Genomic DNA, 25,136 nt, shown 5'->3' with positions numbered 1-25,136 from the left:
GTTCAGACATGGCTATATGCAAATCAGTCTGACCCTGTGCCTCATGGGAACAGTCCAGCCCGAACTGCCAAGCCATGTCTTCCCTGGACCAGAAACATATAGCCATGTCTGAACCGGGGTGGCAGAGTTGGCTAAAGAACGGTGATGGATTAAACCCAGATTAGTTGCCTTGCTACTTTTTCATGTTTGCAGCACTGGAAATCCAATTAAATCAGGGACTTGAAATAGAGAAGGCAATGTCTAGGTGATCCCAACCAAGTATTACAGGAAAGGGAAGAGGCCAGAATGGAAGTGAATGAAGTACTCTGAATGGAAAGCCTGCAAAGGCATCAAAGATCCAATATCTAGCAAGTATCATTGACATGTGACACAAGGCTGTTTTGGTCAGTCACATCTGAAAGAAAATTGGATGGCAAAGAAACTCTTGAAGCCTCATCCTGAGAGGACTTTGTAATGTCCAAATGTAGGTTGGAAGACACGGAGAACATGTACATGTTTGCTCTTGAATATAAGAAATACTCAGAAAAAAATCAAGTTGGGTGTCATTTTGCTTAATATTTTACTTATTTATGAAACCCATGAATAAAATGAGAGATCAAAGCAAACAGAAGGTGATCTATTGTTGTATCTGCTATAACTTCCCAGAAGGCACATCTTTAACCCCTTCGCTGCTCATGACGAGCTCAGCTCGACATGAGGCACGGTTGAGCTGTGCTTATGACGAGCTGAGCTCGTCATGAACAATGGGGAAACTCAAAGCTCAGCACAGGAGGGGAAAACTCAAAGCAGCCAAGTTGTTAAATGTTGGGGAAATTATAGTGTCCCCTACTTACTTATAATCTTGGTAATGCTTTATAGAGTAATTTCCACAGCCATAGAAATTACCACTGACAGTTAATATAATCTTGGAATATATTTGCAGTGGTCTGACAAAGTGTGACCTGGGACATTTGATAAATGTACACCAGTTGCAGATCACATAAGGTCTCAATGTCTCGGGTGCCTTCTGCTTACAAATCCCCTTACAACATATAAGAATAAAGGGTACTATGATTGTTTATGCTGAATATAGCAAATATGAAGATAAGAATTATGGAAATTAAATAATAACAAATTACAGGAGCATACATGCCTTTTTGTTTCTCACATGAAAATGCTGCTTTGAGTAATCTAGAATTGTGAGATTTCTGGTGCTGCAATTCTTCAATGGTTTTCCCTAACTTGAATATGGAGAAGTTTGAGGGTTTCTCGAAAGTTCTCCTGTGAAGATTCATACTCATTACAACAGAGATGGCGATTTTAGTCTAATTACCTACCAAGTTGCATCAATAGTTGTTGGTTGTGGCCGACATGTACCTTGCAAACTATTGCCTATAACCATGGCCACAGGAATTTAACAACACTGAAGGATCAAGTTATGCAGCAGAGTGCACTCTATTATTAATCAAGAAAAGGCAAACTATGCAGCATAATGCAGCACATTCTGTTTCAGTATTATTCGGCTAAATTGCCATTTTGTCACATATTAATACTGTGCAAATCTTTGCTGATGCAGAATCTCAAAATTCCAGTAAACTCTACCTCTACAAACCCTTTTAAAAATTGTGAAGGTATAGGTTCCTCATACCAGCTCCTCCACTAACATCTTCTCCATAACATAGCACATTTGTATAATGAGATCTTGCAGATCTAATAGCAATTCAAATACACCTATGTCAGTGTTGTTTCCTAACAACGATGTATAACACTGTCACTTTTACAATGACAAGTTATTGTTTTACAAAATGAGTATTCTTACCTTACATATAAGTAACACCACACATTCTTCTGTAACTTCCCAATACAAATACTCCAGAAAGTAAGGCCCTAAATGAAAGAAATATTTGAATGACAGTGTTAGATTGAACTGAGAAATTACATTTCAATTTTAGTGCCTTGGCATGCAAGAACAGATGGCACCTGAATACGGGCTGATTGCTTGATACTTCCAGCAATTGTAGTGAATAATAACATAAGCTCCAAGTGTTCTATATAATGACTGAGCCCCAAAATGTGTGTTGTCTCCCACGTCAGGCTTACATATGGAACATGTGCACATCTTTGCATACAAAGTCCTATATTCACAAAGTTAAAATCAGTGAAGAGTTCCTTGTAAAGATGTCACCTACAAGTGCCAATGTCATTCTACATATCCAGTTTTTTCTGTAGTCACAACTGAGTCACATGTTGTTTGAGAAATTTCATACATATCCCACCCTAACGTATTCAATGTGAATTCATAACAGAGAATTCACTCTTGCAGTGTTGGGTAGAAAAATGTACACTTGGGAAGTTGGGAAAATCATAATTATCCCTTTTACATGGCCTCTCATTTATGAGAATCCGATAAATGTTGCAAATATCTGCTATGAATAAGTATTTACTTATTTTTGTGGAGGCATTGCCTTTTTGTGAATGTGTCCTACTGGTGATGCTGCTCCGAGAGCTGTAGACTGGTCATAGATATCTGCCACATGTACTGAAACCAGCTTAGCAAAGTCAGCAGAAAACTGTTATTGCATTTTTATATAGGAAAGAATACAAACTACTCATTTTCATAACCAACTCTAACTAATACTCCTAGTAGGAATAACACTGTGGAATAACACTGTTTGTGTGACAACATCAACTGGCTGTCTGCTAAGACTTAGTACTATCTGAGCTATCAAAGAACGATATTACTATTGTTAACACTCTCTAGTCTCACCTTGTTTCCTGAGAAACTCTTTCCTCTGGAACTCGGCCTCAGCCAGTACTGCTTTGAAAGCTGTTTGCAAAAAAGAAAGGATTAAAAGAAAGAAAAGGCGAAAAAAGACCACATTTCAAATGTAATGTTTAAAAGACTTTACAACAATGAAACGATTAGTGTGAACGTATGATGACACAACAAACTTGACAACATATAGTAGTGGAGGTAATATTTAGCAAACAGGTGTTTTCATAATTGCTCCTTGTACTTTCTAAAAGAGAGTTCTTTAACCACTAACAGAAGAAAATAACAGTATGAAAACGCCTGTGTCCTACAATAGTAGTGTCAGTCAGCATGGCAATATTAAAAGAATGTAGAAAGAGATGTATCATATATGCAAATACTGGAATCTAAGTGGCATGTTTTGAGTTAGACTTATTTCACCCCACACATTTGCAAATAGAATAACACCTCAAAACCATGTCTTCCCAGCCACATGTTAAGGGAGTGAGTGGAATCTAACTTTACCAGGTGCACCAGTATATGAAAACTATGCTTCCATGTTCTATTTCGCACTGTAATAAAATATCCAAGTTTTCAATTAAAAAAAAACTATTTAAGTAAAAAAAGAATCACTATTTTTCCAGTATCACATCAGTGGGACCCTGTCATATTTTGGAGTTTAGCTGCATCATAAAATACATGTTTTTTTCTTCATCAAGTTGTACTCGACAGTCATATTTGAGGGATTATTTTTCTATATAGTACCAAATTGCTACCATTTCAAATTGATTTAGGACAGCTGTATTAGTAGTTAAAATGGATTAACAGACACCGTTTTGTAAAGTAGGTGGCCTAATTGTGCCTGAATCTGTACTTAGCTATAGTTGAATTACGTAGGTGGCAAAAATAGTGCCAGAATTATATTCAAAGTAAGTTAGTACTGCTTACACATTTCTCATGGCTTGAATGAAACCATACCTGTGGTTTGTTGGTCATTTTCTATGGTCTGCATTATTTGTACACTTGATTGATCAATGAAATACTCATTCAGAAATGTTTGAAACAGCAGACAATTTGGATTTTCCCTCAAACCCTGCAGAATCTCCGTTTGATGTTTCTCAAAAAAGAAATTACGTTGTTTTACTTTTTACTGAGTTGTTCCGGCTCCCTTTATGTGAATACTAACAGGCAGAAAAGAAACCTGGTTTAGTCCATTATATCCTACTGATATTTAAAATCACTACTTGACCAGGCATCATAGTTTATTTTTTTTATCAGTTTCATGTTTTTTCTTTATTTTTAAATTCAGTGGGAAGATTGTTCTATAGACTTCACCCCATTAACACAAATGTACTTCTCCTTGAATAAAGTCAACTTAAAAAGCGGGGAGTTCTTACAGTAGAAAGCAATATAAGGAGCGGAATGGTCAGCATCCTGGGAGAGTCTCCCGAAGAGATTCACTGGATGTTTTCTCTAATCTGCCTGGCCTTATTTTAATGCAGATTTGCTTCTCTATAAGGAGTTAATAAAAAAAAGGCAAATGCAAAGGAGATATCGCATGATGGAATGAAATGATTGCATTTCTTGGAACATTCAAGTTCCAGTGAGTAAATGTTTATACACCCAGTCCTCTGTATATGTCAAGCAGTATTTTTCTATCAGTCTCCACGTATTTGAAAACAAATTTTAAAAAATGGTGGAGATGTGGAAATATAAAGATGAATCCCAACTAATAATAGAAAGATCTTAAAAAAACGTATTTTTGGGAAATGAAATGTTATGTGATATGAAACCATATAATGACAGAAAAAAATTGTAAATACAAACAAAGCTGGCTTTTGCTCCATATAGATAGTTTTCAACTACCACTGTTGTTTTTCTAGGGCAACTTTTTCTTGTATGATATACATACATAGGACATCACGAATTTACTTTATGTACATACCCAGAAGTTTCAAAATGGTTGGAATGGAAAACTGTGCAGATCAATATATGCATGCAGTATGTAAAGAAAAGATGGCTATCTCTGTTTCCGAAAAAAACACAATATAATCATTCAGAGCTGCCTGCAACAATAAAAAGATAATTTTGACTGATATGGTTTATTATGTAGTTGTGCATGTGCTTGACAGTCATCAATAAATGTGCTTATGTGTATTGGGGTTAAAATGAAGATACAAATAAAATCAAGACAGGAATGCGTGGAGTAAATCAGGATTTCAGGACATATCATATATTAAGCGTCCAGTACCATCGCCAATGAGAACTAAAGATGATTGGTTCTTGGCTTTTCCATCTTGAATCTGTACAGTGTAGGTGCCTTCATTTTCAATTGTGAATCGGTCCATCTCCATCTCAATAATGCCGGTTGATTTGTCACACTTGATTCTGTGCTTCTAAGGAAAGTTAAAACAGAAATATAATTATATACTTCACTTAGAAGAAGAACTGATCATGAGTCAATCTGCCGCCTAGATATGTTATATAAATATGTAGGGCTGGGATGAAACTGAACAAGATCCTTAAGAGGGTTTCATGCAGGTCTACTCGGTTTTGGTAAAATACAGGTAATATTCTTGAAACTCATAGTTCTCTTTGGAGTTATGTTGCATATTGCAAGAGTGAGAATATATCCACGTGTCCTTTATGTGTGTCAATGAATGAGATCAAGGTAACTCCAAAAAAGGTTAAAATGGAGGACCTTAAAGTTTGTATAGCAAAAAAAACATATTCCCGTAGAGTGAAAGCAAATATTTGAGAAGTGAAAAAGATTATATCGTCCATAAAGAAAAAAGACTAGCAGTTTCACTGTAATGCCAAATTTCTGCTATGTACTCTACACTGTGTCTAAACTTTTACACGATTTACACAATCTTAAAGGGTTTTAATCTCTTCAGGACTGAATTTCTTAATAATCAATAGATGTGCTGCTTGCCCTAAAAAACCCTGTGCTGGGCAAGAGAAAGTAATCTTAATCTTTGGAAAAGGCATTTGAAAAGTGATAAGCACTGTGTAACACAGCATGGCTGGCATTGTCTGTGGTCATACATAAGGATGAGCCATGCAGGATTGTTAAGTCAATATATCAAGGCACTGTACAATGTGCCATGTCACTGAGAATTCATTTATGAGTAAGACTTCCGGAAAACTTGAAGGAAGTCACTTGTGCTGACAGTCACTTTTTGTGAATTGAACCTATTGTTTGTAACCCAGCACATTAGACAAACAGAAGATAAGGTACATTATAATTAGGGCTCCCGGTTTTCGGTTTATACGGATTTTTACATATAAATACAGACGGAAAACTACTTGTCTTCCGTCTGTATTTATATTTAGAAACAGCAAAATACTAGTAAATGTTGCCGCGCTGCCCTGCTTCAGAGTTGCCGCGCCTCCCTCCCTGTTCATGATGCTTGAAATTCCTTTCAATTCCTCCCAATTAAGGTCTTTTAGTGAAAGCCCAGGGGCTGGCCCGCCCCTCCGCAACAGGAGCCGATGTGAGACAGCAGCAGTGCAGGGAACAGTGGCATGTGTCAGCGAGGAGCAGGGGCCACTACTCCGCCCTCCCAGGGCCTCTCGCAAGCCCTCATGCCTTGTGCACCTCGCACCCAGCCTCTGCTAGCCAGCTGTGCCCTTCCCTACCCCGGCTCTGCTTGCATGCAAATATAGCTGTTGTTCCATGGTGCACCTTCCAGGCAATGCCACAGTGATAGCAGAAAGAGTGCAGGTGAATTCTAAGAAAATCAACATGCATAGCCATGAGCAATTGAGGGCTGAACCAGGCGACTGAAAGGGCCCCATCCTAACCCTCCCACCTCTCACCCAACCATTTGAGTCCGTAGTGAAACACTTATCAACCATTCACCTTCAGATCTCCATACATAGAACACAGCCAGGCATGTTCGTTTTCTGGGAGTATTACTTTGATATCTGACCGGAAGATATGTATTTTGGAAGTGGGGTGTGCAGGGGGACTCGCTGCATACGTGATGCAGTGAGATTTCACATGTGATAGCTCTTCAGGAGAGTGATTGCAGACAGACGAGTACAGCGCCACACCGAGTGGCCTCTTGGCACATGGCCATGCGCGGACGTCTGCAGCTCCCACAATGTGTAATCTCAAAGGCTGCCCGAGGCATTCTTCATCTGCGTGCTGCAAATTTCGCATAATTGACTGCAGATCAGGTTTAGGTTGAGGTTTCAGCAGGGCTGGCTGTTCCTTTCATCCTTCTGAGGGCAGTTTAACTCAGCACCATTGTTGAGTTGGATTAGTAAGTGTGCCTGATTGATTTTGGTAGTAACAAAGCCACTCAGTCATAAAAACGTCTCTCATAATTTCACTGAAATTATAAAAATGTTGAACATGTCAATCTGAAACCTTGGCAGCTATGAGTTAGTCAACTTCGCTTCCAGTAAAAACAATTGGCCTGACTTGAAGCCACGTTAGAGCTAACATTTTACGTGGGGTTCGCTCTGTAACAGCCGGTATTTATGTCCTACAGCCTCTTTCCTGGGTCAATTTAAATAAATGGTGAGAAATACTAGTTGTAGCGTCTTTTGCTTGTCGCAAAAATAAATGTGGATAAATACAGATAAAATGCCCAAAAAATAAATATGGATAAATACAGACGGAAATGGCAAAAAAATAAATACCATAAAACCGGGAGCCCTAATTATAATTAAAGATTTACAGCCCTTGCGTTGCTGGTTTCTGGTGCGGTGGCTCATCAGAGGCGTGCCTCCTCTGAGATCACGGCTGAGGCAGCTTGAAGCAATCTGGAAATGTTTCCTTACTGTGAATGGCTTGTCCTCAGCAGGTGCTAATTACAGTTATTGGCAACCACGGAAACAGCTCCGCGGGATGCAAGGCTCCTGCTGTGCTTGGCACTGCCATTTAACAAATGCAACGCACTGGTATTCAGTGGCGAATCGTAATTTTGCCGTCTCACAGTATTCATTTTTTGCAAAGTGCTAATTTAAAGCAGGAAATACCCCTATTTTAATTGACATAACTTTTGCCCACTTGCAACTCAGTGCAGATTCACAATTGTGTGGGCAATCAGCGGAAGAACCACTCAACAGGCTTGTTTGTGAACCCTCAAGGTGCAAGCGAGACAGCCGAGCAGCAATAAAAAGGCCTCATGAATAAACGAGATATACTTCCGGGCAATGTCTGAATGCTGACACCCTCAAAAGGACATTTTAACGAATCCAAGATCCCATTGTCACTTAGAAGAGAGGAAATACTTCCAATTAAAGAAGCTGCCGCCTTATCGCAATCAGTGGGATCAACACAAAACCAATATCCTTGCGGTGCAATGAAACCCCTAGGCCACATCCCTTGCCTTGTGTGCCAGTGTTCTCATTTGATTAGATTTTGAAATAGACACTAGAACCAACGTTCTATATTGAAGTGATTATGTTTGATAATAATCTCGAAGCGCAGTTTAGTTCATTTCCTACGGGCTCGAATATAAATCCTTATAGGTACGGATAAAGTTGCTGCAATTACATTACAATTAAATTAAAGGACACAAAGTCTGTTAGCGTGTTAATAACCGCAGAAAATGATGCCGAAACTCTTGCCCCAGCCAGCAGGATATAGTATGTGTCCTCTAAATAGCACGACGATGGCCTGTGTAATTGTAGTTCTAAAAAGTACAGAAGCAATACATGGAAGTGTCTGCATCATAAATTGGTACGGGAGGAAATTACAGAAAACGTAACCATTGAACTAACTTAGTTGAAGTAACAGGCACGCTTGGAGGACTTCTAGTTATAATTTCTATAGTTTGCGTACTTTTTAAAATTAATTCATACATAGTAGGATTAGACAAATATGTCATGAATTTTGCACATGAGGTATAAATAGTGACTGTGAAGCACATGCTTCTGGAGCTCACGTAGTACAGTTTCACAATTCCCACGAGATATTTTATGGTCAAACCATTTCCCCATGGGCGCAAATTACACGGAAATGGACAAGCAGGAGAAAATAATACAACATACGCACACTGACTATATCGGGATCCGTGCAACATCACATTCACATAAAATATTCGCTTCAGCCCAATGTCTAACCGCAAATGCAGTTCATTTTTGAATAGTCTATTAAATGTTCAGCCTGTACATAGTGTTGCCTTGCTTTATTTTCTGACATAAGCTCTCTCATAACCTGTTCAGTTTGATCTTTACAAGGGGGCCTAATCAGCACATGCCCCTCTGCAATATCATAAGCTGATCAGCATCAGCATCATCACCAGAGCAATGGGGCCATAATCCTTTCAAGGACTGTGGCTTCTGAATGTGCCTGCTCTGCAAAACCACAGCTACTTGTTATTGTCACCGTGCAGCCGGATGAAGTTCAATGGCTTTATGGCAGCTATAATTCCATGTTTTATGTGACTGCGCAATATATCACCTGTGCCCGCTGCAGAAGTCACCTGTGAATTACCAAATGAAGATGTAAAACCCAGCTCTTTAACGATAGGAGCATCGAGAAATGCAAGAGTAAGTTTGTTAGCAATGTCCTAGTTAAATAAAAGGTAAATAGATTATTTTTTTAAAATTAGGGGCAAAAGCATATATACAATAAAAATGCAAAGTTAAATAATGTTTGGAAAAGGATATACAGCTCGACGCTTTTAAGTCATACTATAACAGACTTATTTATTTTGGGCACGTTAGAGTTCTTGACACATAACAGTTGTGTATTGTTATCCAACCGAAAGGAACTCATTTCATTAGCCAAAGAAGGATGATAAGACAAAATAGACCTGCTCGCATTTAAGTCGTATATCTAGTGGTAAACATAAATATATGGATTGTAGCATTAGGACAAGAGCTGTCAGACCATGAATAATGTTTCAGTGTGACTAGAGTGCTAGATATATTACCCTGGCCACACGTTTTAATTATGTGATGTCCATGTTGATTGAATACACAGTAGTGGGGTATATTCACAAGAACGTGTGATATCTACCGCAAGAGTAGCGTAACGCAACTTTCAACATCGCAGTCTATCGCGGGAAAATAACCACATGGCAACGTGTAATTCACAACGCGGCCGTAGCATGTGATGGTCTGCCGAAACCGCGGACAATATCCGCAATACAACCACCTCGATGGAGACAAAAACACAAACCACAACACCAAAAAACCTGCGATGGGCCAAAGCGTGATGAGGAAATCGGCGATAAGCAGCGCCAGGTCTGCAACACACACCTGGCAGGCGGGAAAAATCACCATAAAAGTTAAAAAAACACCCAAACACAAACTGATCACCACTCAAGCACATTGGAGGCAGCCGAAGCAGGCGGAGTGGATGAGCAAAACCCCACAAGCACCCCGGATGACCAGCCAGGGACCTCGGGGACAGGGGAGGGCAAGGACAAGAAGAAGAGGAAGACGAAGTTGAGTCCACAGGTGAACAGGATTATAGTCACAGAGGTGATGGAACACCATCAATAACTGTTGGTCAGCTCCAACGTGTCATTGGGCACCAGAAATGGAATATGGCGGGACATCGTGGACAAGGTGAATGCCGTCGATGAGCACAAGAGGGCAATGGATGAGGTCAAGAGGCGATGGAATTACATCAAGCGGAGGACCAAGGAGAAACTCTCCGCCAACCAGAAGGCAGCAATGCAGACTGGAGGTGGGGGCCCAGTGCCACAGCTCGAGCTGGATGACATAGAGGACCTGCTGTCGACAGTCATCAGTGTGGAGACTGTGGCCGGAGTCAGGGGATCAGACACTGCTCAGCAGGACACAACACAACCTCAACAGGGTGAGTGACCATCAGATACTGGGGGGACGGGTGGATGGGCACAATGGAACACATGCACAATCAAGCAGAGCACAGTGCGCACCCACAATGACTCTGGGTCCTCGCCCAGATTTACAGACTGTCACAATGTACAATGCCATGGTTTCTGAATGTCAACATGTACCAGGCAGGTACATACATGTGGACACATTGTAATACACCATCTCCCATTAACATCACAGGGGCACCGTCAACACCTCCTGCAGAGCAGTCCCAGCCACTCTTCACTGATGACGAGGAGGACAACACGAAGATCGACACCCAAACCATCCAAGACATGATTAACTTCATTCGCCACTCACCTCCAGGATCAGGGCAGCCCAGCTACATCGAGGAGACCCCACCCACTACCCAAGGCACGCAGCATGAGGCACCCACAGCCTCGGCACTCCCACAAGACCCACAGGAACAACACATGGCCTTCCAACACCATGTGCTGAAGTGCCAGAGGGATACCGCAGAGTAGGTGCGGTTGGGTTTCAGCTTCATGGCAACCAAACTTGACGCCATCCTTGGGTGTGTAGGCCCGCTCCATGGTCTCCAATGAGCCCTGACTGACATCGCTGGAGTCATGACACAGAGAGAACACCTGTCCGCTCAGAGTGGCTCCAGCGAAACCAGCCGTGAGCTGGCAAACATGCGGAGGCTCATGGAGGACATGGTGTGGATGGATGGATAGAAAGGATGGCAGCCACCTGCACATCAGCAGAATGTAGCTGGGATCTACCATGCCCTGCAGATCCTCATCATGACATTGCTGCCACAAGGCGTGGCGATGATGAATGCTGCTGCCCCCACACCATCCACATCTCTGCCCCCTGGTGTGACTCTGCCTCCAAGTGCAGCAGGCCTATCCCCTCTGGCACCTGATGTGTCAGTGGCACACAGTGCGACCAACAATCCACCTCCGGCCCCTGATGTGTCAGTGGCACACAGTGCCACAGCCGGTACAGCAACACCCCAGGTGGGGCAGAGCACACACCGGGGACGAGGACGTGGATGTGCCTGTAATCAGAAGGACTCAGTAGCTGTCATTTCCGCCACCTGGCCTGCTTTATGCTTGGTCCCACACATGACCTTATGACCTTCCACTGACCCCCGATTCACACAGATGCACTAACCTTGGACTATGACATGGACTGCCACATCCTGTTTGGTTGCAAATGACACAGCGACCAGACTGTGGACTCTACCCCTCCTCTTCCGCAGTACTTGTCATCCCTGGATGGAATCTGGCTGGCCCTCCACAGGCCCATTTTGTGTTGTGTGTTCGGCATTGCCCTGTACTGCTCCAGCAGCAGTACTGCACTGGATGTGCAATAAACATCCAGTGACGCACTGCTGTGTCATGTCTTTCATCATTCATTCATGTATGTGTGGAGGAATGTAGGGTCATTGATTTCACTTGCTGCAATGATGCTCATCCTGGTGGATGCCAGTCAGAGGGTGCTACATAGACATTTGTGTTACGGGTCCCGTGGACACCACAACAGGGACACATGCATAAGCCACTTTCTTGTCCGGACATTGACTGAACCACGCCCATCGTCCCTGAGTCATTGTTGCAGGCCCTGCGCTGGTACAGCATACACCAGGTCAGACCACTCCACTTACTCTCCGAGGGGGGCCTCATTGCTACCCGTCGCAGGCGTACTCGCTGGTGGTGTGCAGGTCACTGGTCTAGTTGTCAGCATGTCACAGCCACACCCTGAGGGCAGGTTTACCACCACACCCATCTGGCACAGGCGTCACAGGCCATCTGACGACGCAAATATAAGGGGCCGATGATGTCACATACCCCTCTGCCGGGGGTGACTGGATGACAGATAGGAGGCCTTGAGGCCGGGACACGCCTACCACCATGTGGCGCTGACTGGGGTTAAACAGGGTTTGTGGCAGACACTGCATTACGGATGGCACAGGCACCCCATCACGGGACAGTGACTCGGGTTCAACAGGGTTTGTGGCAGACGCTGTATTGCGGATGGAACAGGCACCCCGCCACCGACGGTGACTGCGATTGAACAGGGTTTGTGGCAGACGCTGCATTGCGGACAGCACGGGCACCTCACCACGGGACAGTGACCGGGGTTGAACAGGGTTTGTGGCAGATGCTGCATTGCGGACGGCACAGGCACCCCGCCACGGGACGGTGACTTGGGTTAAACAGGGTTTGTGGCACATGCTGCATTGTGGACGGCACAGGCACCTCGCCACGGGACGGTGACTTTGGGAGTCATAAGCTGCTGAGCGGGTGTACAGCCTGCGATGATGCCCCGTCCCAACGGTCCAGACTGCTCATAAGTTGGGTGCCTTGCTGGACAACAGTGTAGGCTGAGCCAGCGTGTTGCGCGGGCCTATCACTACGTGGCCTCGCTTCTGGGATCACAGAGTTAGCGGCACCCATTGGGCTGAGCAGCTGTGCAGGCTGTGATGTTGCCGGGTGCCCTGGTATGTCCTATGCCATGGTGTAATCAAGACCCAGCACCAGACGTGAGACCTGGTGGTCTGCGCAGCATGGCTGCATGGTGTGGAGGCTGCCATGTCTGTGGGCCCGGGCTAGTGGCTTGCAGAGGCACGTGGTGGGACCTGCTGTCTACAGGCCAGTGGCGGAAGGTGAGCAGTGAGGCCTAGGTGTGCATGGGTGGGCAAGCTCCGAAGGGCGGCGGGAGGGGCTGGGATGCCTCTGCCTGGGCGTTCATGGGCAGGCGGGCAACGTTGTTTTGTGCAAGTGTGTGTACTGTGCCAGTCATGTATCTGGACTCTGTTTCAGATGACGACTCTGACTCAGATGTGTGACCTGCTGTACTGATATACATGCCGGCAAGTGGTTAGAGACACACGGGTGGCCGCAGGTGAGCAGTCTAGCCTGGGTGCGCAGGGGCGGAACTCTCTCTCTCTCTCCCTTTCTTCTATCTCTCTATCTTTCTCCCTCTTTCTTTTTCTCTCTCTCTCTCTCCTTCTCTTTTTCTCTCTCTCCCCCTCTCTTCTTCTCTCTCTCTCTCTATCTCTCTCACCCTCTCTTCTTCTCTCTCTCTATCCCTCTCTTCTCCTCTCTCTCTATCCCCCTCTCTTCTTCTCTCTCTCTCTCTCCCTCTCTTCTTCTCTCTCTCCCTCCCTCCCTTCTTCTCTCTCCCTCTCTTTTTCTCTCTCTCCCCCTCTCATCTTCTTTCTCTCGCCCTCTCTCCCTCTCTTCTTCTCTCTCTCTCCCCCTCCTTTTCTCTCTCTCTCACCCTCTCTTCTTCTCTCACTTTCTCCCTCTCCTTTTCTCTCTCTCTCTCCCTCTCTTCTTCTCTCTCTCTCCCTCTATTTCTCTCTGTCTCTCTCTCTCTCCCCTCTCTTCTTCTCTCTCACTCCCCTCTCTTCTTCCCTACTCTCTACTCCTCTCTTCTTCTTTCTCTCTCCTTTACTCTCTCTCTGTCCTTTGATGTGCACATCATGTTTTTTGTCTTGCAGGCTGTGACCTACGGATTGTCCCGAGGGGAGCCGCAATGTGTCTTCATTTAATTTCTGTGTTAAGTTCAATAAAGTTTCATTGGTTGCTTCAAAAGTGAATGTGTGATGCTCATTTCTGTGACAAAGCAACAACTGGGGCTTTAGCTGAAGCACAGTAAGGCTGCGCCAATAGAATAATAAACAAAGGATTTGCCAATACTGTGCAATAATTCAATATTTCACCAGGGTCATGAGCTGCCAGTCGCTCATTACCACAGACCACTCTTTCAGTCAAGATTTTTACCAAAGTTAAATACATTTATTTTGATTTCGTTTTTCTTTTTTCTTTTTTGGGGGGGGTTCTTTTTTGATTAATACACAACAGAATGTATAATTTGGCTTCAGTCTAATCCATTCATTATAGACAATATAGGAAGATCAATGGAGGACTAATGGGCTGAAAGATTGGAAAAAAGGAAGGCAAGAATGCCAGGGAGTGGAAAAGGGAAGATTAAACATTTAACACATAACACTCGCGAACATCAATTGACGACAAACAACAAAAAAATTTTGGGTGGTAGAAAGGAAGAGGGAAGTTTTTCCTCTAACTGAGATTTATTTTATATTATAGGCCCTGCAAGGATACTGTTTATGTTTGGCTGGTGAAACCTACTCCACTCAATGGAAAGATACACGAATACAATTATATTCATAGAATAGACCATCAATCATTGTTATATTTACAATACATATTTGGAAACGATTGGTCTATGTAAACAAAGAATATGAAAAAAGATCGACGCGTTTCGAATCCCTAGGAATCGGGGGATTCTCTTCAGGACTAAACAACACAATCTGGACTTCTTTATGGTGTTTTCACGTCCGTGAAGTTAGGAAGTCGGTCGAGTGTTTCCTGTTAAGTCCGCTTGATTTAAGACTCTGAATCCATCATGTCTTTCTTTGTTTTGAATTGTTTACTTCTCTTCAATTTTTGTCGGTATCCTCCTTAATGCAACGCCGCCGCCAGTGCGGGCGCCAAAAAAGAAAAACAAAATCAAAATAAATTTATTTAACTTTGGTAAAAATCTTGACTGAAAGAGTGGTCTGTAGTAATGAGCGACTGGCAGCTCATGACCCTGGTGAAATATTGAATTATTGCACATTTCTGTGACAACACATGCATGTCACCAGTTGTGATTGTGCGACATCAGGTGGATTATTTCGTACATGTTTAGTTGTAGCTGCTGTGGCATGTCTTTGGTCGGGAAGGTGCCAGGGAGGGATGGTCCTGGGTGTGGTGTCGGTGGGTGTTGTGGCCCTCTTGGGTGTGTGTGCTGTATGTTCAGTTGCTCCATGGCAACTGTTTGTCTTCAGGTGTGGCTGTGGGCTGGGCTCCCTTTTGTGGTGCAGGCTGTGGTCCGACTTTATACCAGGTCAGAGCAGGTGTCAATTTCCTGCTGCTAACGCGCCTTAGCGTGTGTTTTGCGTTCTTATCGCTGATCTGGCTGGTTGTTGTGAATGTTGAGGTGTTGTGTTGTTGCGACTTTTTGCACGGGAACACCTACTCTGCATCTCATTTGCGATATTTGCAGGGTCCTCTGTAGCGATGTTTTTTGCGGCTGCATTCGCGGGAATACTGGTGCTGTGGGCTGTTAGCATCAGCTTGTGAATGGGGGGGTACATTTATCACGACTAGCTGCCGTAGAGAGCTTATAGCATGAATATTAGCAGAAATTATTTTTGCACTGTTTTGACCTCATAGGGAAGCGTTTGCTTTCCACAGTTACAAGGTTTTTCTCTTACCTCACCACGGTCTACAGGGTCCCCAGGCAAGGTGGTGGAATGGCAAATGACTGTCTCTTGTACTTCTTATGCTCTAATTCTGATCTCCAATGATTCAAATGAGGTGGAAAATGCTGGAGGTACTGATCTGCTTCCAACCTCCTTCCCTGCCAGAGTTTGGTATTGGAATCTTGTTGCTAGCATATATTCAGATATAAGTACTCAGTCCTAAATATCGTCCAAAAAAACCATTGGAACTATATGGTTGTAAAAAGTATGGCCGCATAATCCGTTCCGCTCGTGGAATTTTCGGATTTTCGGCAATTTCGCGATCCGCGATTCTTGCGATATTGCTGAAAAATCAGCAAATACGCTCGCCGGCGGATTATTATTTTAGTTTTTTTGCACATGACCGAGTTGAAGCTCAAATTCAGTAACGTTCAGCCCAAAAAATTAGTGAGCACGGTCGAGGCTAGGCAGATGTGCTTCCTCCCTATATCTATCGTCTACAATTAGATGTAATTCTTGATGGAGGTCTTTGCATCCAAGAGTTTCTCGAGCCCAATCACCTTGTACTTCCTGTGACCAGGAGGCTGCTTCCTTTCATCTGCTGCTCTGATCGGTCTCTGACCCTTTATAAACAAGAGGCATGTGAACTCGCATAGAAGCCCTGCCCGTATGGCCCCGCCCCACACACACTAGGGTATGCAACGTCTTCCCGCCCTTTCCCCCACTGTGATGGACAGTTCATTCGAGGGACCTCGGCACCTATGGGCGCGGTGGCAAAGTCACAGACACACGTGGTCACTGGAGACAACACTTCTGGCCCTTTACGCAGCTGTAGTGTAGCAAAAGCACCATACATTTACCCAACGAGGTAGCACTTACTGATTAGCCAGAAGAAAGTACTCAAGTTGAGTAGAGGTATGGCACAACACGGTGGCATCTTCATGGATAAATATTCAGGCAGGATTCTTTCTGGCATGATGCTCCTGTCACAAAAATAAACCTCAACAGGAAGCGCTTACAGATATAAATAAAGCAGATGCCCGAGTTGAAGCTCAAATTCAGTACCGCATTATAATCAGCCCAAACAACTAGTGAGCACGGTCTAGGCTAGGCAGGTGTGCTTCCTCCCCATATCTACCGCCTACAATTAGATGTAATCTCATCTTTGCATCCACGAGTTTCTCGAGCGCAATCCCCGTGTACTTCTTGTGACCAGCCCAAACAACTAGTGAGCATGGTCGAGACTAGGCAGGTGAGCTTCCTCCCCATATCTACCTCCTACAATTAGATGTAATCCTTGATGGAGGTCTTTGCATCCACGAGTTTCTGGAGCGCAATCCCCGTGTACTTGCAGTGATCAGGAGGCTGCTTTCTTCTCATCTGCTGCTCTGATCGGTCTCTGACCCTTTATAAACAAGAGGCATGTGAACTTGCATGGAAGCCCCGCCCATTTGGCCACGCCCCCCACACACTAGGGTATTCAACGTCTTCGCGCCCTTTCCTCACTATGATGGACAGCTCACTCGAGGGACCTCGGCGCCTTTTGGCGCGGTGGCAAAGTTACAGACACACGTGGTCACATATATTTGTGGAAATCCGCGAGTTCGCGGATTTTCCCGCGAACTTGTGGATTTTTTTGCCCTTTCGGGAGATTTTGCAGACTGCAAATCCGCAAAATTTGCCCATACTTAGTTGTGAACAATATTTATGACTCAATATTTATATCAGGTGTTGCAAATGACCCTCTCTGTAGGGTCACCCCCAAAAATGTTGCCTTCTTCATTCACTTTTTATGGCTTTATTTTTGCAGGCCTTAGAACTCAGATCCCTTTGTCACTGTTAACCAGATCTATAGTACATGAGCTGACTCTTCTAAACATGGTAATATTGGCTCATACCCAATTGGCATATTTAATTTACTTATAAGTCCCTGGTAAAGTGCACTACATGTGCTCAGGGTCTGCGAATTAAAAATGATAGTAGTGGGCCTGCAGCACTGGCTGTGCCAACCACTTAAGTAGCCCTCTAACCATGTATCAGGCATGCTATTGCGGAACCTGTATGTGCAGTTACACAATCATATTGACCTTCCACAGTAAATTTCTTCCCAGGCCTAAAATTGACCTACATGGGCTCTTTCCTAAAATATTATCATAGATGCATTACGGCCATGCCTGGAACTCTGAAGTTTGTTCTCCAAAGTCTATTCAAAACCAAAAACATCCTCTGGAGCACCTATTTAATGGCATCAGCAGACATCCTTCAAATAGATTTAAACACATTAAATTCTCCATCACTCTTGCACACACCAGTGAAAAGCATACAGGAGAAACAGACAAGATTTCTCTCGAAGCTGGCTCATGTGGAAAATATCAAGACTATCCCACTCTCACAAGCCCTGGCAGACTCATATGACAATGGATACCAGGTAGGCCTAAGGCCACAGCCATATCTTAGTTGTTCAATTGGGAAAGCCCGTGTCAATCAAATCTTGGCTGCTAGGATGATGACACTACAAAATAAAGACTTCAACCCAAACTGGTCGCTCATTTCTAATATTGTGAGGTGCAGGCTGTGTGACTATAAACTTGAAAATTTCCCCCACTTACTCTGCTGTTGCTAGTCGCTACTGCATTCTAGTTTGACGTTACTAAATCCACTCTTTTTAACCCATGGCTTAAGGAACTGCAGTGACGCCATGACCTGGATTTTTACTACCATGATCCCTTCGTAACTGGCAAGAATCGGAAAATAATTTAAGGCAGTGCAGGAGCTGCTCAAAAAACCTAACTTAGTGCAGCGATGACTGCTGATTGATAAAATGCACCGCGCACCCTACTTATTGCAACAGATTTTAAACAATTACATGATCTTCTATGTGATAACTGCCGATTTTTAAATATGCATTTTATTCTTTTGATACCACAAGCTTGTGAAGTTTATATGGCTCACAAATATCTATTTATCCCAACAAACGGTGCACGTTGGCTTAATTGCAATTGACTTTAAATAACCACACTTACATCAAGATAACTATAAACCGTTTTCACATCACCTGTCCTATTTTTCACTCCAGTATGCAACATGGCATTATAATGAACTAACTACCTTTTAATTTTCTTCCAATGTTCTATATTGTCAAGGTTTTAATTAATCATACAACAAATGTATTACTGCTGCTGTACCATCATGTGGGAGTACAGTGACTGAGATGCAAAAGGTGTTGAGGTAGGTGGCGGTGTTGGTGTAGTTTGAAAGGTGGCAAAGCTGTGTCATGATATAAGCAGTGCAGAGGATTGATAGTGCAGAGCTGTGAGTAGGCAGCATGATGTAAGGTGGTAGTGTATGTGAGCAAGGTAGGGGTGTGGCAGTGGGGTGCTGGCGTGGTAGTGCAGCAGCACAAGAAGTGGCATGAAGGAGGTGTGTTACATTAAATAATGTGGAATTCTGCTGCTTTGATGTGGTATGTCAAAGAGTTGGTGGTGGAAATCTATGGGCAGATTTACAAGTTTTGTCATGCAAATGGCACATTCCTGCCTCTTTCCCTGCACTGGAGCCCTTTTGGCCCACCATGGTGCAAGGGTTTCCGCGTTGCATGCAGGATTGTGTTTTGTGCAGGAGGGGCCACCTTCCTGCACAAAAAAATCCTGAGAGGCAGATTCCTCTTTCTATGTCTGCTGTAAATGCAGCAGACATAGAAAGAGCAAGTAACGAGTAGAAATGAAGATATTTCTCTTTGTTATGCCTCTCCTGGTAAGGTGTATCTTTTTGGTGCATTCCCAAGTCTACCAATTCTGGTAAATCTGGGAATGCATCAAAAACCATAGGAGTTGTGTGGGAACACCAATGCAACTCCCATGGAATGCCTACCCAGGGCTGAGTAAGACAACACAGTGATTTGCTCTGCATTGCCTTACTCCAGATTTATGGAGTCACACGTTGACTGGTGCTAGAGCTATGCAAACCAGCTCATAAATATGCCCTTTAGGAAGGCCCAGACTGGCCATACCAGGAAATGTGTGTTTTTCCAGTAGGCTTTAGGCCAGGGGGACGATTATCACTTAAGGGGCAGATTTTGACCTCTCAGGACAGCTCTCACTGTAGGATTGGGCAGGACACAGTAATTCCAGCAGAGCAGTGCAATGAAAATACAAGCATCAGCACAGCCAAACAGAGCTGCCTGAGACTGACTATGCAGTGAGGGAGGTGGTCCGACAAAATTTTCCAAGGCTGCTTTTGGCTCCTAGTCCAGCCCTGCCTCTCGGGCTTAGAGCAAGAACAGTAGTCCTGTGGCATGGTAATGCATTGATGGGGTTTGGTCATTCTGTGAAGTAAGTTTTAGTGCAGTGTTATGAATCTGTTTGTGGAGCGGTGGGTACTGGTAGTGCAGTGGTAGGTGGTGCTAGTGGTGGTGGTCCTTATGCAGTTATTTGGCCATGGGCCATATGCATAGAATAGCTGCAAGCTATCTGCAGTGTGACCAGAAATCCCTGCATCTGGCCATAACATTGTAGAACGCAGGACAGAGATGACTTCTGTTTAGTGAATGCAAACATGGTGTAAAACTTAACGCCACTAATCACGAAGCTATAATGCAGTGGGTCAACAACAAGTTTAGCACGCTTACTCTGCTGGAGATATGAAGCTCTTCCTAGCTCAAGCTTTAGAAAGCCAAGTTATGTTATACTTGAATGGCTTAGCTGTGTCAGTCTGACTCGGTTTTTAATCAAGAAATCAATGGGGGGAGTGAAGAGGAAAGAGGTAGAATCGTCCTCCACTCAATACTGTTATACAACACAAGGATTCTACCCCCTTTTTCTAAATATTTTAGTGAGTTAAAAATTCTAATCGGAGTCAGGTTCTGAACAAAATAAAGGATGATATGAAATAACAAGCACCTTCTCTTTTTTGTTGGAAGGACAGTACTTTAAAAATTGTGAAATACCCCTCACACACTGAAACCTGATTCAGTGTCATGCTTTATCATTGGGGTCTTCCCGTCCTTCTATGGGACGGGGTGTGCTACGAACTACAAAGATGCACGAGCACTTTTAGTTGTGATTAGTGAGTATGTGTAGTGCGTGGGGTGGTAGGGTCGTGATAATTAAAAAATCTCTGGCTAGTGGGAAAAAATAATTTTATTGCCTTCCCTAGCTGGAAATAGTAAAAGTGGGGAGGTGTAGATGGTGTACTATAATGAGTCACTGTCTACAGGGTCGACATCTTTTAGAAGCCATCCCCCTGGCTTTCTTCCTCAGGACCAAAAAAGACAACGATCCCTACGTCACATGATTTGGTGATATAATAATACTATTGTACACATGCCTGCTGGTCAGAAGTACTGGTGTCTGTATGCCTTACTTAGGCAGTCAAAAGGTATACCAACAGTATATAAGTTGCAGATCTCTGAAATTTAAAAACACATGGGATAAACAACATCAAACATTATTTATCACACATTGTATTCACATCACCATTATGTGGAAAGTACCGTGGTGACTGCCGTGCTGTATGACTCTGTTTTTAGACTAGGGTACTCTGTTATTTCTTTTTAGCAATAGAGGTAACATTCCTTATTCCAACCCTGTTGTCTTTTCTGTGTTTTGATCTTCCTTTTTAGGTCGAGCCTAGAGCCAGCGTGGAAGCACTGCTCTAGGGAAGATCTGTGGTAGTTCAGTATGGGAGAGAAGCCCAGCCCACTACCCCACCTATATTTTTCAATGGCTTGTGTCTCTGACCTTCGTAAATGCTGGCTTCTGGTTCCTAAATAGGCTTGTTAGTCCCTCCTTAGTACAGTTATGTAGTTATTTGATTCCTCCCATGGCTACTGGCCCCTTCACTTCGGTTCTTACACCGTAAGCACTATATTTTTCATTGAGTTTGTCCTACTTGAGGCAGGACGACTTGCTTTGTTTACTTTCAGCGCGCTGTGGGCACTTTCACTTTCGATTTATTGGAACCACTTCATTCCGTCTGAAGACATCCATCCAAGTGCTGCTCCTATGCCATTTTTCCTCAGCGTCTGCACCCATGCGCCACCATCTAACCCAGCGACGTAATCTGCCCCAGCCCCTTAAACTCCCCATTTGTTACAGCACACACACTAATTCCTCTGTATCTCTTCTCTGAAACCAGAATCTTCCATTTTGCCCCCTGACCAGCCTTCTTGACCCTAGGATCTGCCCTCTTGCCACCCGGGTCTGCCACCTATGCCGGGATCCCCCTGAGTGCTACCAGAAAAGCCCTGCGTGTTGCCGGTGGTGTCTGCCTGGGCCCCCTTCAGTGCTGGATTTTTTATTTTACCCACATATTTTTGTCTCCTGCAGTGGACCCCCAGTCCCGGCCATCAGGCCCCCACCTTGCACCTGCCCCAGGTGAGTCCAGCCTGTGCCGGTCCCTGTGTGTACTGATGGGGTGTGGGACGGGGCTCGTGAGTGTGAACAATATCTTACTGTTTATAGATTATCGGTATGCACCTGGTTACTCCATCTAGAGAGGGGAGGAGGCTGCCGAAATCTGCACCCGCTCTCTTTCAAGAAACCATGAAACAATGGCCTGCATTTCTTAACTTCACCACCAATACTGCCACCAATACCACCAACACCAATACCACCAATGCCACCACCACCCATACCACCACCACCAATACCAGCACCACCAATACCACCAATACAACCACCACCAATGCCACCACCAATACTGCCACCACCAATACCACCACCACCATTACCACCACCTACCACAAATAACACCACCACCAATACCACCACCTCAGCACCTCTCACTCACTAGTTAAAACAGGGGCACTCTACGAGGCTGAAGCTGCAGCCAAGACCATCCCTCCCTCTCTCCATGCCTGCCATAAAGCACAGCCCGCCCTGCACCAGGTAGGGTAAAGCCAGAGCCCTACTACAGTTGGAGTGTTTTGTATTAGGCCATAGATAGCAATGACATTACGCAATGCCACACTGCACACTCAAATCATGGAGAGGGCAGGAAATATACCCCCCCCCCCCCCCTCCAGTTCTTCCTCCTGGGCTGCAATGGTGTAATCACAGAGGGAAAGGTGTTAGGCGCTTTGTTTATAGCTCAGATCACTCTCACTTCAAACTTTGTGTCTGTGTAATTTACAACACTTACACAACTTCTTAACGGCATTATTTATCACTACTTTGAAGGCCGGTCTCTTCCTCTGATATTCACAAACTAACAAGTGGTCGAAAAGGCCCTTTATTACAATACAATAGGTCTCACATTTGCAAGAGTTGAAGCTATTAATATTGTAAATGACTATGCCTTTTATTTATGTTTTATAACCCAAAATATAAATGAAAGGCATTGTCATTTACAATGCCAATAGCTCAAACTCGCGTGAATGTGAGACCTATTGCATTGCAAATGCTTGTTTAATTATATTTTTACAAATATTTATATTATTTGACTCTCTCTAGTAGATTCAGGATATTATATACCATTTTCCAAAATATGTTCTGACTACTCTTTCATTGCTGGAAGTTATTGCATTCACCTAGTGTGCTTCGTGAGCCACATGCACATTCACCGACATTTGCGACTCGACTAACGATAACATTGCGTTCACGTTTATTTCCTGATACCTAGTGCGCAAGTCAATTAGTGATAAAATATTTCTTCCACAGAGGACCATAATTTTATAGTTTTCCTATACGTATACAAACAATAATATTCGTGTTAGAAAAGTAAACGAATTGACAGCATTGCGCACAAATAGGCATTGGGGACACAGCTTTGCAAGTACCTCGCTGTTTTTAATTTCCTCGTCATTGACCACGAATCTGAAGGTGGAATCCGCAGACAAGCTCTCAGCCTGCATCCAGAACCGGACCTGCCCTCTTTCAAAGATCTCATAGGACAGCTCTGATTTTAATGGAATTGCTGTGAGAAAAACGAGGATAAAAGAACAATAAATGATTTGATTTTCAACCAGCCATTTCTCCTGGCCCAGGGATTTTGGACGCTTTTCATATCCTGTTTGATGCTCCACGGGAGCCTGCTATGTTGACCGACTTGAGCTTAAATGTACATTTTCCTGACAGATTTAAAAGGCTAAAGATGAAAAGGTGTGGTAAATGAAAGATAATATGTAATCGATATTGTGGTAGGAGCCAAGCGGTGCTAACAGTGAGGGGTGAGCGTACCTCTTCTTGGACAAGTTAATAAGCCCTGCAGGGCGGGTATTAAAAGGAATTGGGCTATTAGTGCATGGAGTTACATGCAAGCCCAATTCATTTGTAAAATGATGTGTCTGATAAGCAATTGTGACTTCCCAAATACGATTTCCATACAATATTCTACTCGGGATAAGTAGTCAATATGAACGCCGTGTGATAGATATTGCGAGCGAGCGCTAAAAAAACTTTAACACGATGATCAGTAGATCTACCACATGCAGTGCTTTTCTCTTTGCTGTGAAGGGCTGAAAATAATGAACTACATGGCCGGCATCTGTCAGACTATAAAGCAAGTAAATCCAAAGTCGTACAACAGATTCCAGAGGGGACTCCATTATGCATCTATTACAGCGCCGGCTCTCTCTTTGTAAAGTTCGTCACAACCGTGGCAGGGGTAAATCAAAGTTCTAAAAATGACTGGCTCATAAAACCGCCCGCAGAGAGGACAGAGAGCAATATTTGTCTTGAAATACAGCACGCAGCAGCAAGCTGTTTCATGACAAATGGTCGCAGGAGCGCCTTGAAAGCGCTCTGTTGGGAATTGCAGCCATCGCTTCAGTGTGTGCTTCTAATTCTCTCGAAATATTTGATGAGTGCCGGGCACTGTACTTACTTGGGTTCCTTATTTCATGGCTCAGAGCCATCAGACGCTCCAGCTCTGAAAGAAAGAAAAAACGTCAGGTGCTTAGCTATTCAACAAATACTTATCATTGTTAAGCAAGGGCATACTATTTGACATTATTTTTTAAAAAGCCTCGACAACAGACTAAAATAAAGTAAAAATATATACAAAGCGTTTCTTTCATACAGCACTGGACTTTTCGTCTTATATGTATTAGTCAGCAAAGAGCAGAATATCAAAGTTATATAACACTAGCACATACCCATCTTCAAACGGACCTTTACACGGTAACCCGTGATAGATGAATATTATTGTGGCCTTGTGTTAAGAACTTTTTGGGGTTTATTTAGGAGCCCTTGAGTCACTTTTGCACAAGCCGGTGCATCACTTTTTGTGACGCACCAGCAGTGTAAAAAATGCGCCTTGTTGCGCCATATTTACAAAGTGACGGATCTTCTCCTGCCATGCCTCCTATTTGCCTACTGAGAGGTTCCACAACTGGTCAGTTTTGGGAGCCTC

At 43.7% G+C, this 25,136-nt stretch overlaps 1 protein-coding gene across 1 annotated transcript in view; it reads right to left on the bottom strand.

Moving 5' to 3' along the window:
• MYOM2 (myomesin 2) overlaps positions 1–25,136 on the bottom strand; it is a 731,038-nt gene that overhangs the window by 52,937 nt on the left and 652,965 nt on the right. Inside the window, exons 24-28 of the mRNA XM_086926415.1 lie at positions 24,609–24,653; positions 23,563–23,699; positions 4,983–5,127; positions 2,747–2,806; positions 1,799–1,866 (exon numbers count right to left, since the gene is read on the bottom strand). Coding sequence (XP_086782541.1) covers positions 1,799–1,866; positions 2,747–2,806; positions 4,983–5,127; positions 23,563–23,699; positions 24,609–24,653 — 455 coding nt within the window. The remainder of the gene's footprint in view (positions 1–1,798; positions 1,867–2,746; positions 2,807–4,982; positions 5,128–23,562; positions 23,700–24,608; positions 24,654–25,136) is intronic.

Source organism: Lissotriton vulgaris, chromosome 6 (genome assembly GCF_964263255.1).
Source record: "Lissotriton vulgaris chromosome 6, aLisVul1.2, whole genome shotgun sequence".
Taxonomy (NCBI): domain Eukaryota; kingdom Metazoa; phylum Chordata; class Amphibia; order Caudata; family Salamandridae; genus Lissotriton; species Lissotriton vulgaris.
The sequence above is the reverse complement of the archived record's forward strand: the minus strand, read 5'-3'. Positions and strand labels throughout refer to the sequence as shown.